Consider the following 15,944-nt stretch of genomic DNA (forward strand, 5'->3'; position numbering starts at 1 on the left):
CTCTTTTCAGTTATCATTTCTTTTGGATAGATACCCAGGAGTTGCATCACTAGATCATATGGTAGTTCTGTTTTTAATTTTTTTGTGTGTTGCCGATCCCTGAGCTGCTTTTTGCTCAAGGCTAGTACTTATCCCACTTCAGCTTTATTTTGTGATTAATCAGAGATAAGTGTCTCACAGACTTTCGGCCCAGGCTGGCTTCAAACTATGTAAGGTCCGCTCCTGGATGTCAAGAAGACTCTACCCTCCTCCCAGCAAAGTCTCCGCCCAGTTACCTGCGTTACCTAGGCAACTGGGACACCTGGAAAAGGTCACATCTTCATCCGCTGAGGTCACATCTGAATTTGATGTGGCCACACCTTTCTCTATCCTTACCCTAGATAAGGCCTAGCCCAGGCCCAGACACTCTCTGTGCTCTTTTCTAGCTCTTTCTCAACTCTTTTCTCATCCTTTCTTTTCCAGCTCTCTTCTCTTTCCTAGCTCTTCTTTCCCACCTTTCCCAGACACTCTCTCTGCTCTTTTCTAGCTCTTTCTCAGCTCTTTCCTTCTCTTCTCTTTCCTAGCTTGCTCTTTCCCACCTCTTTCCCAGATGCTCTCTTTTCTAGCTCTTTTCTCTCTCTCTTTCCCAGATCTCCCAGCTCTCTTTCCCAGGCCTTTCCCCACTGCGTGGAGGGCCAACCTGGCCTGGTCCCAGCAGGTCTACTAAATAAACATACCCCTTACCTGAATACCACGTGCGTGATGCTGTTCTTACTCGGCTACCTCTTTTTAAAAACCTAACACTGTAAGCCTCAGGTCTCAGCCCCCTGAGTAGCTGGAATTATAGGCATGGGCCACTGGCACCCAGATATTTTGAGACAGGGTCTCCATATGTAGCTCAGACTAGCCTTAAACTCTGGATCTTCCTGCCTCAGCCTCCTGAGGACTGAGATTACAGGTGTGGGTCCAGCATGCCTGGCTTCCATGCTGTTTTCAGTAATTGCTATACTAACGTACATTCCCACCAACAGTGTAAAGTATTCCCATTTGTCTATATCCTGGCTGGTACTTGCTACTGGTCTTCCTGATAATGGCCATTCTTAATAGAGTTAGGGGGTATTTCTTTGTGGTTATTTGTTTTGTTTTTTTGTTTTGGGGGTTTTTTGGTCATAGGGCTTGAACTCTGGGCCTGGATGCTGTCCCTCAGCTCTTCAACTCAAGGTGGCACTCTAGCACTTGATCCACACAGTGCCACTTCCAGTTTTCTGCTGGTTAATTGGAGATACGAATCTCATGAACTTTCCTGCCTAAGCTGGCTTTGAACCACGATCCTCAGATCTCAGCCTTTGTGGTTTTTATTTGTATTTCCCTGATGACTAGTAATATTAGATATCTCTATACCTGTTGGTCATTCTTTTTTTGAGAAATGTGTATTTAGATCTATTGCCATTTTAAAGTCAATTTATTGGGTTTTTGCTGTTGACTTTTTGAGTTCTGAATTATTTGAATTCTGCCTTAATAGCCAGAATATCTTTTTCACATGAAGTTTTTTTGTTTTTGTTTTGCTGGTCATGGGGCTTGAACTCTGAGCTCTTCAGCTTAAGGCTAGCGTTCTACCACTTGAGCCACAGTGCAGCTTCTGGCTTTTTCTGCTTATGTGGTGCTGAGAAATTGAACCCAGGGCCTCATGCATGCAAGGCAAGCACTCTACCACTGAGTCACCTTCCCAGCCCCAAAGTTTTAATTTGTTTTTAATTTTTTAAATTTAAAATTGAATAGCTAAAGCAATTTTGAGCATTAGTAGTTTGTCAGAAGTATACATTGTGGATCTTTTCTACCAGGCTGGGATCATCTCTTCATTGTTATGATTGTTTCTTTGCTGTTCAGACCCTTTTTATTTGATGGGATCCACTTGTCCATTTTTGCTTTTGTTTCTTATGCTTGGGGAATTTTGTCAAAAAAAAAATCTTTAAGTATTCCAGTGTCCTGACTGACACACTTCCCCTGTTTTCTTTTTTTTTTTTTTTTTTCTACTTTTTTTTTTTTTGTTTTTTGTTTTTTTTTTTCGTGGGTCCGGTCATGGGGCCTGAACTCTGGGCCGGGGCACTGTCCCTCAGCTCTTCAGCTCAAGGCTAGCGTTCTACCACTTGAGCCACAGCGCCACTTCCGGCTTTTTTTTTCTGCTTATGTGGTGCTGAGGAATTGAACCCAGGGCCTCATGCATGCAAGGCAAGCGTTCTACCACTGAGCCATCTTCCCAGCCCACTTCCCCTGTTTTCCAGAAGTTTCATAGACACAGACATTCCATAGACATTTAAGCTTTTCATCCCTTCTGAGGTTTTTTGTTTTGTCTTTTAAAGCACTGTGGTTTGAACTCAGGTACTAAGGCTTGTTAGGCAGGTGCTCTACCACTTGCAATATGTTCCCAGGCCTTTTTGCTTTATTTTTCAAATAAGATTTCATGTTCTTGTTTTGTTTTGTTTGCATAGATTAGCCTAAACTGCAATCCTCTTATACTTTCTACCATAGCTTGGTTGACAAGTGTGTGCCACTACATCCAGCTTTTTCTGCTGAAATGGGATCTTGTGAACATTTTTACCCAGGTTGGCTTCAAAGTGCAGTTCCCCCCAATCTCATTCTCCAAGTAGCTACGATTACAGATGTGAGCCACTGTGCTCAGCTCCTTTTGAGTTGATTTTCATAACTAATAAGAGATAGGGTCTACTTTTACAGCATTTTTTGTTGGAAATATCATTGTTGTCTCCAAGGTGTTCATGGCACCTTTGTCAAAACTCAGTTGGGGGGCTGGGAAGGTGGCTCAGTGGTAGAGCGCTTGCCTTGCATGCATGAGGCCCTGGGTTCCATTCCTCAGCACCACATAAGCAAAAAGAAAAAAGCCGGAAGTGGCACTGTGGCTCAAGTGGTAGAGCACTAACCTTGAGCTGAAGAGCTGAGGGACAGCGCTCAGGCCCGGAGTTCAGGCCCCACGACCAGACCCCCCCCCCAAAAAAAAAGGGGGCTGGGAAGGTGGCTCAGTGGTAGAGCGCTTGCCTTGCATGCCTGAGGCCCTGGGTTCGATTCCTCAGCACCACATAAAGAAAAAAAAAAGAAATGTACTTGATATCTTGCCCATGTAATTGTAACTCCTCTGTATGGTATTCTCACAATAAACAAAATTTTTTAAAAATTTAAAAAAAAAAACAAAAACCTCAGTTGGCTGGGGGTGTGTGGATCTCCTGTGTGTGTGTGTGTGTGTGTGTGTGTGTGTGTGTGTGTGTGTGTAGTGTGCTACTCCCCTCCCCATCACCAATACACAGACACCTCAAGATTGCTCGCATAGTTCAATTTTAAAAGATCCTACCTAGTATAGTTTATAAAGGATGATATATCAAGGAGCAGCATTCTAAAACCCTGCCTTTATTTTCTTATAACAAAACCTGGGAAACCAGAAATCACTTCATGCATGGTAGGAGCCAGGGTGAGACCCTGGAGCCTCCCGAGAAGGTTACTTTAAACCTAATGGGCTGTTCTTGTAGCACAGGCTCTTATAGTTAAATGTCACCTAAAGGCAAGACAACATTTACCTGATCTAGGACTCCGGAGTTTCATACTCTGAAAAAGAAAGGAAAGGGAAAAGAATACATATATACATTATATAAAATCAAAGCATTAAATTGCATTTTAAGCCATTATATTTCATATAGTTAACTCAAAGCATACTGAATCATAAAAAACCATTCTTAGTGATATTCTTTGTTGTTGTTGCCAGTCCTGGGGCTTGATCTCAGGGCATGGGCACTGTCCCTGAGCTGCTTTTGCTCAAGGCTAGCACTCTACCAATTGAGCCAAAGCACCACTTCTGGGCTTTTCTATTTATGTGGTGCTAAGGAATCAAACCCAGGACCTCATGCATGCAAGGCAAGCTCTCTACCACTAAGGTACATTCCCAGTCCTCTTAGTGATTTTTATATCACATGGCAATTATTTCTTAATTGACCCCTGCTGGTATTTCTTTTCCTTCTTCAATTATGCCTCTAAAAGTTCATTTGAAATTTTAGTTACTTCATGACATTAGAAAAAGAATGATTGTTTTACATGTGTGCATTTATTAAAAATAACACTACAGCCGGGCGCCAGTGGCTCACGCCTATAATCCTAGCTACTCAGGAGGCTTAGATCTGAGGATCACAGTTCAAAGCCAACCCGGGCAGGAAAGTCTGTGAGACTCTTATCTCCAATAAATCACTAGAAAGCCAGAAGTGGCGCTGTGGCTCAAGCAGTAGAGCGCTCACCTTGAGCTGAAGAGCGCAGGGACAGCACCCAAACCCAGAGTTCAAGCCCCACAACTGACCAAAAATAAATAAATAATAACACTACATTAAAATTATGATTTAAAAGGTGGCAGAAGCTGGGCGCTGGTGGCTCACACCTGTAATCATAGATACTCAGGAGGCTGAGATCTGAGGATCATGGTTCAAAGCCATCTTGGGCAAGAAAAATCCCTGAGTCTCTTATCTCCAGTTAACCACCAGAAAACCAGATGTGGCACTGTGGCTTAAGTGATATAGGGCTCACCTTGAGCTGAAGAGCTCAGGGACAGCCCCCAGGCCCAGAGTCCTAGGACCAACAAAAAATAAATAAAAAATAAGAGGTGTTAGGGCTGGAAAAGTAGAGTGCTTGTCTTGCATGCATGAGACCCTGGGTTCGATTCCTCAGCACCACATAAGCAGAAAAAGCCAGAAGTGGCACTATGGCTCAAGTGGTAGAGGGCTGGCCTTGAGCTAAAGAGCTGAGGGACAGCACCCAGGCCTAGAGTTGAAGCCCCATGACCGACAAAAAAATAGTTAATTAAAAGGTGGTGGATATTTCCTATAAGCATTGCAACTCTAAGAACTTATTTAATCCATTTAATTATCTCTGAAATTTTAAAAGTTTGTCTAAAGAATGCACAGAAATGTGTATCAGATTTTTTTGCATATTTTTCTTCTAGACACAGGAAATATCATTCCAAAAGGTTTATCTTAAATGATATGTATATATGTAACCACACTACATTGTCCCAGTTAACATGACACAGCCCAGAAAGGACTACAATCCATTAAATCCAAAATAGTCAACTCAGAAAAAAGTTATTGACCTTGCTTGGCCTAAGTCTCACAGAGTCACCAAAACACTTTGATTCAGAGGTTCCGTTCCATTCCAGTGATGTGCCAAACTTGACCTTCATGGAGGGAGCGAGGGATGTGGGAACACTTGATGGGGATTCTGGAAGAGAGTAAATGTGGTCCCGCTCTTAGAAGTGGTGCCAGTCGTATGTGCTCATCCTTAGCACACACTCCACTTTGTACTTGCTCAGCTATACTCACCAGCTTCTTCAACCACAATAAAAGACTCTGGCGTCCGTGCGGGAAGTGGTGGGGGTGTCTCATCATCTGCCCTGGGAGAAGGTGCTATCCAGTTGCCAGAAACAGAATCAAAATTTTTAATCAGAGCAACACAAAGGAAAGCCTTATATGCTAATCTAACCCTAAATATAAGTTTCAGAGAACTTATAATTAAATTCCATTCATCATTAACAAAACTTTAGCTGGGATTTGTTCACTCAAGGGAAAGATAAAGTTGGCGCTTGGTACAAACCCAGGAGGTTTTAACTATTTTTCAAAATGTATCACTTGCTTTACAAGCTCAATACTTTTTTTTTTTTGGTCAGTTGTGGGTACTGAACTCTCAGCTTTTTTCTGCTTTTTGTGATGCCTCATGCATGCAAGGCAGGCGCTCTACCAGAGTCAACTTCCCAGCCCCTTACAATGCTTTCTTTGGATCATTTTCTACATCACTCTTTCCTTTTATAGAGAACACACACACAGTAATAGTATGACATGGTTTTCTTTTTCTTTTTTTTTTCTTTTTTTTTTTTTGTTGGTCATGGGGCTTGAACTCTGGACCTAAACACTGTCCCTCAGCTCTTCAGCTCAAGGCTAGCGCTCTACCACTTGAGCCAGTGTGCCAGTTCCAGTTTTCTGAGTGGTTTATTGGAGATACTAGTCTCACAGACTTTCCTGCTGGGCTGGCTTTGAACTGCAATCCTCAGATCTCAGCCTCTGAGTAGTTAGGATTACAGGCGTGAGCTACTGGCTCCCAGCTAACATGATTTTCTAAATATAAAAAATATTCAGAAATTGCACAGGAAATCCAAGATGCTATTATAAGAAATGGCCACCAGGGGCTGGGAAGGTGGCTCAGTGGTAGAGTGCTTGCTTGCATGCATGAGGCCCTGTGTTCGATTCCTCAGCATCACATAAGCAGAAAGAAAAAAGCAGGAAGTGGCACTGTGGCTCAAGTGGTAGAGTGCTAGCCTTGAGTTGAAGAGCTGAGGGACAGCGCCCAGGCCCAGAGTTCAGGCCCCACAACCGGACCACCCCCCCCCCCCAAAAAAAAAGGCCACCAGAAGGCACATAGGTCAGAGTTACTAACACTAGTGAAAATAAGAATTGTAAGCAGGGAGCCAGTGGCTCATGCCTGTAATTCTAGTTACTCAGGAAGCTGAGATCTGAGGATCATAGTTCAAAGCCAGCCTGAGCAGGAAAGTCTGGGAGACACTTTTTTTTTTTTTTTTTTTTTTTTGTCGGTCATGGGGCCTGAACTCTGGGCCTGGGCGCTGTCCCTCAGCTCTTCACCTCAAGGCTAGCACCCTACCACTTGAGCCATAGCACCACTTCCGGCTTTTTTCTGCTTATGTGGTACTGAGGAATCGAACCCAGAGCTTCATGCATGCAAGGCAAGCACTCTACCATTGAGTCATCTTCCCAGCCCTAGGAGACTCTTATCTCTAGTTAACCACCAGAAAACTGGAAGTGGCACTGTGGCTCAAACTAGTAGAGCACTAGCATTGAGCTGAAGAGCTCAGGAACAGCACCCAGGCCCAGAGTTCAAGCCCCATAACTGGCAAAAAATAATAATAAATAAGTAAAAATCCACACAAAATACTGAACAGATTCTCTCACCTACCAAGTTACTACAAAAGGACAAGAAGTCAGGCCCTACCCTTCTTTCTGCAGAAAAAGAATTCAGTGCTTAGCAATATGTTCACCTCATGATAGCCATGATTATTCAACAAAAATTTTAGGTGACCATGTAGTGCTGTTAATCAGGTGTTTTCTTTCTACTGTGCTTTGGAAGTTGCTTCTATATGTTATAGGAAAATCGTGGGCTTTTGACAGACATTTTTAGAATGAAGATTGCCTTCTTAGGAGCCCTCCTGTTGGCCCTGTACCAGATCTGACTGCTTCCAGTGCTGCCTGTTTCATGGGTTATTATATGTTCAGTGTTGGAAGCAAGCCTGGGCAGGAAACTGTGAGACTCTTATCTCCAAAAAAGCTGGAAATGGATCCGTGGCTCAAATGGTAGAGCAGTTAAAAAAAAAAAAAAAAAAGCTCAGGGACAGCCCTTAGGACTGGCGCGCACACACACACTCACACACACACACACACACACACAAAAGCATGCAGACTGTCACAATCAACCCACCTACTATGGTTGTCTCTTGACTGGATGGTGTGGAAAAACTCATGTGAGGGTCCCATACTAAAGAATCAGGTGACTGGCACTGGGACAGGAGGGCTGTGGAGGACCTTGGTGGTGAGGAACCAGGAATCGCAGTTCCATTTTGCTTCTCAGACATGTCGAGAGACATCTTAGAAGTAGCAGAACTTGGAAGCAGTGATGAAAAATAAGAAGGGTAAAAATGTACACCGAAAGCACCAGAGTCACACCACTTCCCAGTGGAAGTGTCAGGCCCTCGGAGCTCAGAGTTATGAGGCAGTGAGTAGCTCAGTTCTTCTGAAGAAGCACACTCCATCTTTTGAGCCTGCAACTCCGCAAGACCAGAGTCCTGTGGCTGAGATTCCAAGTAGGAAAAGTTGTCTTCCATGTCCACCTCCATTGTTTTTCTTTGCTCTATCCATTCAAAGGGCGTTGATTTGGTTCGTATCACTGGCCCCTTTGAATTCAGACATCTTCCTGCTTTAGCAACAGATTCAGAATTAGGACATACCCCAAACAAAGAAGAGCTCAACACCAAACTTTGATGCTTCTGAAGAGGCTTCCCAACTGTTGGTAATGCCTTTGTCTGCCAGTTTAAGGCTGAGTTGGCATTTTTATCAGAATCATAATTTAGCTCCAGAGAGTCAAAAGAAAGGCTTGACTTGTCAGGGTGAAGAACTACCTCTGCCCTTGCACAGATTTCTTCAAGGGAAGAAGCTGACACTGTTTCTGTTGTTGTCCTTGGTTTGCTCAGTTGGCTCATGTTGGTTGGTTCTGTGACACTGAAATAGAAAGAGTAATGGTAACTCTACCAGGTCTCCCCAGTGTCACAGGAAAGAACATGTGGTTTCAAAGATATAACCTGTACTCACACTTTTGGTAACTTAGGAGAATAAGAGTCTATTTGCAGAGTGGGATTGTGCTCAGGAATTAAGCATTTTGCATGAACCTTCAGGAGAAACAAGATTGATTTTTAGTGAAGTAATGTCAATGCAATATCATGTATGTGCCAGTCCTGGGACTTGAACTCAAGGCCGGGGCGCTATCTCTAATCCTTTTTGCTCAAGGCTGGCACTCATGGTTAGCTTTGAACTGTGATCCTCACATCTCAGCCTTCTGAGTAACTAGGATTATAGTTTTGAGCCATCAGTGCCAGACTTGAAATTTTTTTTTCCTCAGTTGTGGGGCTTGAACTCTGGGCCTGGGTGCTGTCCCTCAGCTCTTCAGCTCAAGGCTAGTGCTCTACCACTTGAGCTACAGCACCACTTCAGGTTTTCTGGTGGTTTATTGAGATAAGAGTCTCACAAACTTTCCTTGCCCAGGCTGGTTTTTAACCTCAATCCTCAGATCTCAGCCTCCTGAGTAGCTAGGATTACAGGTGTAAACCACCAGCACCGGGAAGGACTTGAAATACTTTAAATATTCAGCTGACCATGAAGTACTTTTTCAGAAAATAAAAAAATTCAGCCTTAAAAAAAAGAAATTCTAAGGGCTGAGAATGTGGCTCAGTGATAGAGTACTTGCCCAGCATGCATGAAGTCCTGGGTTCAATTCCTTAGTACCACATACACAGAAAAAGCCAGAAGTAGTGCTGTGGGTCAAGTGGTAGAGCACTAGTCTTGAGCAAAAGAAGCTCAGGGATAGTGTCCACCCTGAGACTGGCAAAAAAGGAAACATAAAACAAAACACTAATCCTTACATAGTCTTCCAAATAGCGAGGACTACAGGCATGGACCAGTAATAACATACAGAGTTTTTATTTAACAGTTTTTTTTTTAATTTTACTTAGCAGTCTTTATAATCAAATATCTGATGAAACATTTGAGATCACAGTAAGGCAGGTCTAACCTGAAAAATCATTCAGGCATGACTTTATCACTCTTCTAACTTACCAACAATCATCTAAAACATAGGATCAGGATAAATGCTTGCCCTAAGTATATTGCTCCTAAATTTAGCTGAAAATTGTTAGAAATTAATTTTTAATTTAAACTTCCTCAAATTATCCTTTTCCATAGGAGATTTTTAGTATAGCCCTATGCATGCCTGACACTCCAATTTAGTTATGACAATAGAAAAGTCCACAGTTCTGAGATCTCTTGAAAAACAATTATGAAAAACATGACATAATATTTAGCTTAAGGAAGTGGCATTGTGGCTCAGTGGGAGAGAGCTCACCTTGAGCTGAAGAGCTGAAGGACAGTGCCCAGGCCCAGAGTTCAAGCCCCATGACAAAAAATAAATAAATAAAAATACTAGCTTAAAGCTTACCTCTTCTCCAGAGCATCCACCTCCAATAACATCCAAATGTCTCTTAAATAGTTCTAATACAGCACTGTAGACCAGTTCATACTGTTCCTGAAAAGCATCACAACCAGAAAAGTGGAGAATTTTTTTTTTTTTGGTCGGTCATGGGCTTGAACTCTGGGCTTGGGCACTGTCCCTGTGTTCTTCAGCTCAAGGCAAGCACTCTACCACTTGAGCCACAGTGCCACTTCCAGTTTTCTGGTGGTTTATTAGAGATAATAGTCTCACGGACTTTCCTTGCCCGGGCTGGCTTTGAACCACGATCCTCAGATCTCAGCCTCCTCAGTAGCTCAGATTACAGGTGTGAGCCACTGGTACCCAGCTAGAAAATCTCTTTTAAACTCTGGGAAAGCATCCATCAGATACTAAGAGCAGACAAGGGACGTGGTCAGCATAAGTCATTGAACTCTGGGCCTGAGCGCTGTCCCTCAGCTCTTCAGCTCAAGGCTAGTGCTCTGCCATTTGAGCCACAGCGCCACTTGTATAGCAATGTTCTATGTAGCCCATTCTACATGACAGTATGCCTTTAGACAGCTAAACAGCTAAGTATTTTATTTCACTGTAGCTAGCTAATGTAAAAATCTAATGGATGGGCTGGGAAGGTGGCTCAGTGGTAGAGCGCTTGCCTTGCATGCCTGAGGCCCTGGGTTTGATTCCTCAGCACCACATAAGCAAAAAAAGAAAAAAGCCGGAAGTAGCACTGTGGCTCAAGTGGTAGAGTGCTAGCCTTGAGCTGGACAGCGCCCAGGCCCAGAGTTCAGGCCCCATGACCAGACCCCACCCAAAAAAAAATCTAATGGCATGCTTTTATTATCTTCTACTACTTACTATTCCTCTGCTTACTTTTTTTTAAATGCCTGTACAGGAGCATGAACTCAGGGCCTCATAGTCTCTCCTCGCTTTTTGCTCAAGGTTGATGCTCTACCACTTTGGCCACATCTCCACTTCTGGCTTTTTGCTGGTTAACTGGAGATAAAAGTCTTAGATCTGTCTGTCCATTCTGGCTTCAAATCATGATCTTAGCCTCCTGAGTAGCTACAGGTATGAGCCAGCTTTTGCTCATGTTTTTAAAGGCTTATTTTTTTCTAGATATGTGTTTTTTAACTACTTTCATCTTCCCTGGAGAAAGGCAGGTCACAGTTGTCCTATAGATAAAACAGCCTTAGCATGTATTATCTACCTTGATTCTTGAGATTGCTCTATGAAACAAGTGGGCAACTACATCTGTTTACAGTTTGTCTATATTCTGAAGCAATTTGAAGGACTTGGGCTAGAAAACAAATCTTGTCTTTTTGTTTAGTCCATTTAAGAGCAAGTTACAGGGCTGGGAAGGTGGCTTAGTGGTAGAGTGCTTGCCTCATATGCTTGAAGCCCTGGGTTGGATTCCTCAGTAACACATACACAGAAAAAGCCAGAAGGAGCACTGTGGCTCAAGTGGTAAAGTGCTAGCCTTGAGCAAAAGAAGCTCAAGGACTGCGCCCAGGCCCTGAGTTCAAGCCCCAGGACTGGCAAAAAGAAACAAACAAAAAAGAACCCCAAAAACCAAGTTGCTGGCCGGGCGCTGGTGGCTCACGCCCTGTAATCCTAGCTACTCAGGAGGCTGAGATCTGAGGATCGCGGTTCAAAGCCAGCCCAGGCAGGAGAGACCATGAGACTCCTATCTCCAATATACCACCAGAAAACCGGAAGTGGCACTGTAGCTCAAGTGGTAGAGCGCTCACCTTGAGCTGAAGAGCTGAGGGACAGCGCCCAGGCCCAGAGTTCAAGCCCCAGGACCGACAAAAAAAAAAAAAAAAAAAACAAGTTGCTGAAAGTTTGTTCCAGTAAAGATACCAAAGAAAAGTAAACCACTAAATCAAGTGTGGAAGTTTGTGATTACCTTTGGCACCAAAATGAGACTCAACTTACCACAAGACTTAAGGGCCCTTACTATTCTGTTTTTGCCTTTCCGTCTGCTCAGGAACTTCCTCCTCTCATGTTTTATACCACCCCATACAAATAAAGAATAGCTGGGTGCTGGGAAGTTGGCTCAGTGGTAGAGCACTTGCCTTGCATGCATGAGGCCCTGGGTTCCATTCCTCAGCACCACATAAGCAAAAAAAAAGCCAGAAGTGGTACTATGGCTCAAGTGGTAGAGCGCTAGCCTTGAGCTGAAGAGCTGAGGGACAGCACGAAGGCCCAGAGTTCAAGCCCCACGACCGGACCCAAAAATAAAAATAAAAGAATATCTGGGCACTCTCATGGCTCACACCTGTAATCTTAGCTACTCAGCAGGCTGAGATCTGTGGAACCAGACACCCCAGGCAAGAAAGTCCAACCACCTAGTAAAGAGCCAGATGTGAAGCGGTGGCTCAAGTAGTAGAGTGCCAGCCTTATGCAAAAACGCCAAGACTGAGTGCAAGGTCCTGAGTTCAAATCCCAGTACTGTACAATATACAAACACAACAATCTAATAAATTTTCTAAAGGTGTTCTTAGCAGAACAATATAACATCTATATCAACCAAAACTGTCATGCTTTAAACTTTTTTTTGAATATTCAGACAGGAAGCACTCCTGGCTAGACTGCCATTTTGTGGTTACAGTGGTATCAGAAAAAGAAGCTACAACTATTGAGATATCGGTTCATCTAGTCACTGATAATGCCAAAATCTGAGGTCTTGTTCAGCTGTCTTCAAATCCTAAAAGGAAGGCAGCAATGGAATTTTTTTTCCCCAAAATGGTGTGGTTTTCTTAGTTTAATATTACAGTTTGCATACCTGGGCCACATACTTCCTGGAGTCTTTACATATTTACAATGATCATCTTTTCAGTCTTACAGCACTAAAGCAGCTAATGCTTTCACCTCACATAAACTTCCTCCTACATGCTGAATACATAAACTGCCTGCAAGACTGTGAGCACATGGGGGAAAAAAGTATTTTTTTTCCACTGTAAAGTATTTTTTCCCAAAGCTATGTGGGGCAAAGAGATAACTTTTGCATTATTAAGTGTTCGTTTTCCCTTTGATTCACAATTTCTAGATTAAAATATTTAAGTTGCCATTATCAGGTGCTCACTCTGTAAACCTAGGTACAAGTTTATTTACAAGAGCTTGCAGTCTGGGGAGAGGATTAGTGGTAGATTGCTTGCCTAGCACATGCCAGGTCCTGTGCTCTGTCCTCAGTACTCCAAAAGGAGAAAAACAAGAGGGGGAAAGAAAGCTCTTGAAACACTTATCTATATGACTGTTCATTTTTGTGCCATTCCTGGGGTTTATATTCACATGCTCAAATCTGTTTGCCATAATCCTTACCTGAGTTTGAACTAATGAAGGCCTCTGTGTTCTCATTTCTTGGATCAAATTAAAGATACTGAAGTTCTCTGGAATTATCTATCAAATAAGAAGAGAAAATACTCCTTTTTTGGGGGGGTCGGGTCGTGGGGCCTAAACTCTGGGCCTGGGCACTATCCCTCGGTCCTTCGGCTCAAGGCTAGTGCTCTACCACTTGAGCCACAGTGCCACTTCCGGGTTTTTTCTTTTTGCTTATGGGGTGCTGAGGAATCAAACCCAGGGCCTCATGCACGCAAGGCAAGCGCTCTACCACTGAGCTACTTTCCCAGCCCAAGGAAATATCCTCTTTCTCCTTGGTGACTAAATCATTGCCACTGTGACATCTTCCTCTCCTAACTGGAATAATGTCAGAGAAAGAACATGTATTTTGTTTTTGTTTTTTTTGTGTGTGTGTCAGTCCTGGGGTTTGAGCTCAGGGCCTGGGTACTGTCCCTGTGCTTTTGTGCTCAAGGCTAGCACTCTACCACTTGAGCCACAGCTCCACTTCCAGCTTTTTGTCAGTTAATTGGAGATAAGAGTCTCACAAGCCGGGCTGGTGGCTCACGCCTGTAATCCTAGCTACTCAGGAGGCTGAGATCTGAGGATCGCGGTTCAAAGCCAGCCCGGGCAGGAGAGACCGTGAGACTCCTATCTCCAATAAACCACCAGAAAACCGGAAGTGGCGCTGTAGCTCAAGTGGTAGAGCGCTAACCTTGAGCTGAAGAGCTGAGGGACAGCGCCCAGGCCCAGAGTTCAAGCCCCACGACCGACAAAAAAAAAAAAAAAAAGAGTCTCACAGACTTTCCTTCCCCAGCCGGCTTAGAGCCATGAGTCACTGGTATTATAGGTGTGAGCCACCAGTGGTTTATAATCACTTGTTTCATGATTTAGAGACTGGTATTTTCCTTAGAATAGATTGAAGAAACTCTGCACAGTGATTTCACATGGAAGGGAGGGCAGGTCTGATGTCCAAAACTAAAAATGAACAAATGTTCAGTAGATAAGCAAATATGAGACTTTAAATAAATGAGTAGATAAAGTCTAAAGCCCACTTGTTACAACTTCCCATTTCCTAACCCACAATAGCCGGGTGCTGGTGGCTCACACCTGTAATCCCAACTACTAAAGAGGCTGAAATCTGGGTTGTGGTTCAAAGCCAGCCCAGGCAGGAAAGTCTGAGAGACTTTTTTTCTTTTTGATCGGTTGTGGGCCTGAACTCAGCCTGCACGCTGTCCCTCAGCTCTTCAGCTCAAGGCCAGCACTCTACCACTTGAGCCTCAGCACCACTTCCGGGTTTTTCTGTTTATGTGGTGCTGAGGAATCAAACCCAGGGCCTCATGCATGCAAAGCAAGCACTCTGCCACTGACCCACCTTCCCAGCCCCCTAAGAGACTCTTATCGTCAATAAACCACCAGAAAACCAGAAGTGGCGTTGTTGCTCAAGTGGTAGAGCACTCGCCTTGAGCTGAAGAGCTGAGGAACAGCGCCCAGGCCCAGAGTGCAAACCCCACAACTAACAACAACAACAACAAAAAAAGATTTATTAATTAAATCTCAAAGTTTGTTTGTCATATGTTGAATCCATCTGCTAAAGCAGTATGGATAAAGACCGTGCAGATAGCAATGTAATTTAGGGCAGTGCTCTCAAACTTTAGGAAGTACCCAACTCACCCAGAGAGCCTGCTGGACCTCCAGAACTACTGGATTAATTCACAGGTAAGGCCCAAAATATGTATTTTTAGGAAATTCTCAGGTTCTGATGATGCTTTTTGTCTGTGGATCCTACTTTACCATTCTAGGGCCTAATGCAAGTGTGACAAGCCTGCTAACACTGGGCTGCATACTCCACCCTTAGATCCATCATCTTGGGAATGAGCTGAACCATCTGATAGAATGGGCCTACAAGTGAATTTTCTAAAAAAGATGAACCATGGGGGAGGGGACTATTCCTAAGATTGAAAGCAACACAGTAAGCAAATAGGAAGTCCTTGCTGAGAGAAACTCACTCCATCCTTTAGCAACATCCATGTATAATCAACAGCACAAATGACGCCAGTCCTTCCACAGCCAGCACTGAAACAGATCACAGTACCATGAGCACTTGTAAAGACTAGCTAGGCAATTCCACCCACAGATGTGTGTGTGTGTGTGTGTGTGTGTGTGTGTGTGTGTGTGTGTGTGTGTGTGTGTGTATGTGTGTGTGTGTGTGTGTGTGTGTGTGTGTTGGTACTGGGGCTTGAACTTGGGGTCTCACATTCTCATTCTCACTATTTGTTCCGTTCAAGGCTAGTGTTCTACCATTTGAGCCAACCTCTCACTTCTGGCTTTTTGCTAGTTGGTTGGAGTTAAGAGTCTGCCTTCCCAGGCTGGCTTTGAATCACAACCCTCAGATCGCAGCCTCCTGAGTAGCTAGGATTACAAGTGTGAGCCACCCGGCTTTGTGTAAAGTGTGTGTGCCCAGTAGTGGAGCTTGAACTCTAGGTCTTACACTCTTGCTTAGCATTTTTCACTCAAGGCTGGTGCTCCACCACCTGAGCCACAAGCTCCACTCATCAACAGAGTTGAGGGAAAAAGAAACCTGGAGGCAATGAAACTTCAAATGTTTCCATTTTCCTGAGCAAACCACAACAGTAAACATCAGGCCCAGGACTCAAGCAACTTCTCCTACAAGTCACTAGAGCTATATTGCTCAAAAGTAACAACAGAAAAACATGAATTTGATGCTCTGGTTACATTTCTCATAGACTGTTTCTGCTATTGACCTTTTCCTGAGCCAGACTGACATTCGGTCAGTTCTCAGTGGA

The 15,944-nt window shown here is 43.7% G+C and overlaps 1 protein-coding gene across 3 annotated transcripts in view; it reads right to left on the bottom strand.

Annotated features, from left to right (window-relative positions):
* Ptpn22 (protein tyrosine phosphatase non-receptor type 22) overlaps positions 1 to 15,944 on the bottom strand; it is a 46,209-nt gene that overhangs the window by 14,982 nt on the left and 15,283 nt on the right. For 2 of the 3 annotated variants that reach the window (XM_070006379.1, XM_070006376.1), the window contains exons 10-17: positions 15,147 to 15,213; positions 13,123 to 13,200; positions 9,793 to 9,879; positions 8,394 to 8,470; positions 7,507 to 8,303; positions 5,346 to 5,429; positions 5,117 to 5,271; positions 3,564 to 3,591 (exon numbers count right to left, since the gene is read on the bottom strand). In XM_070006379.1, coding sequence (XP_069862480.1) covers positions 3,564 to 3,591; positions 5,117 to 5,271; positions 5,346 to 5,429; positions 7,507 to 8,303; positions 8,394 to 8,470; positions 9,793 to 9,879; positions 13,123 to 13,200; positions 15,147 to 15,213 — 1,373 coding nt within the window. The remainder of the gene's footprint in view (positions 1 to 3,563; positions 3,592 to 5,116; positions 5,272 to 5,345; positions 5,430 to 7,506; positions 8,304 to 8,393; positions 8,471 to 9,792; positions 9,880 to 13,122; positions 13,201 to 15,146; positions 15,214 to 15,944) is intronic. The other variant, XM_070006377.1, reaches the window with a different exon arrangement.

This window comes from Dipodomys merriami, unplaced genomic scaffold (assembly GCF_024711535.1).
Source record: "Dipodomys merriami isolate MVZ:Mamm:240054 unplaced genomic scaffold, mDipMer1.0.p SCAF_7, whole genome shotgun sequence".
NCBI lineage: Eukaryota > Metazoa > Chordata > Mammalia > Rodentia > Heteromyidae > Dipodomys > Dipodomys merriami.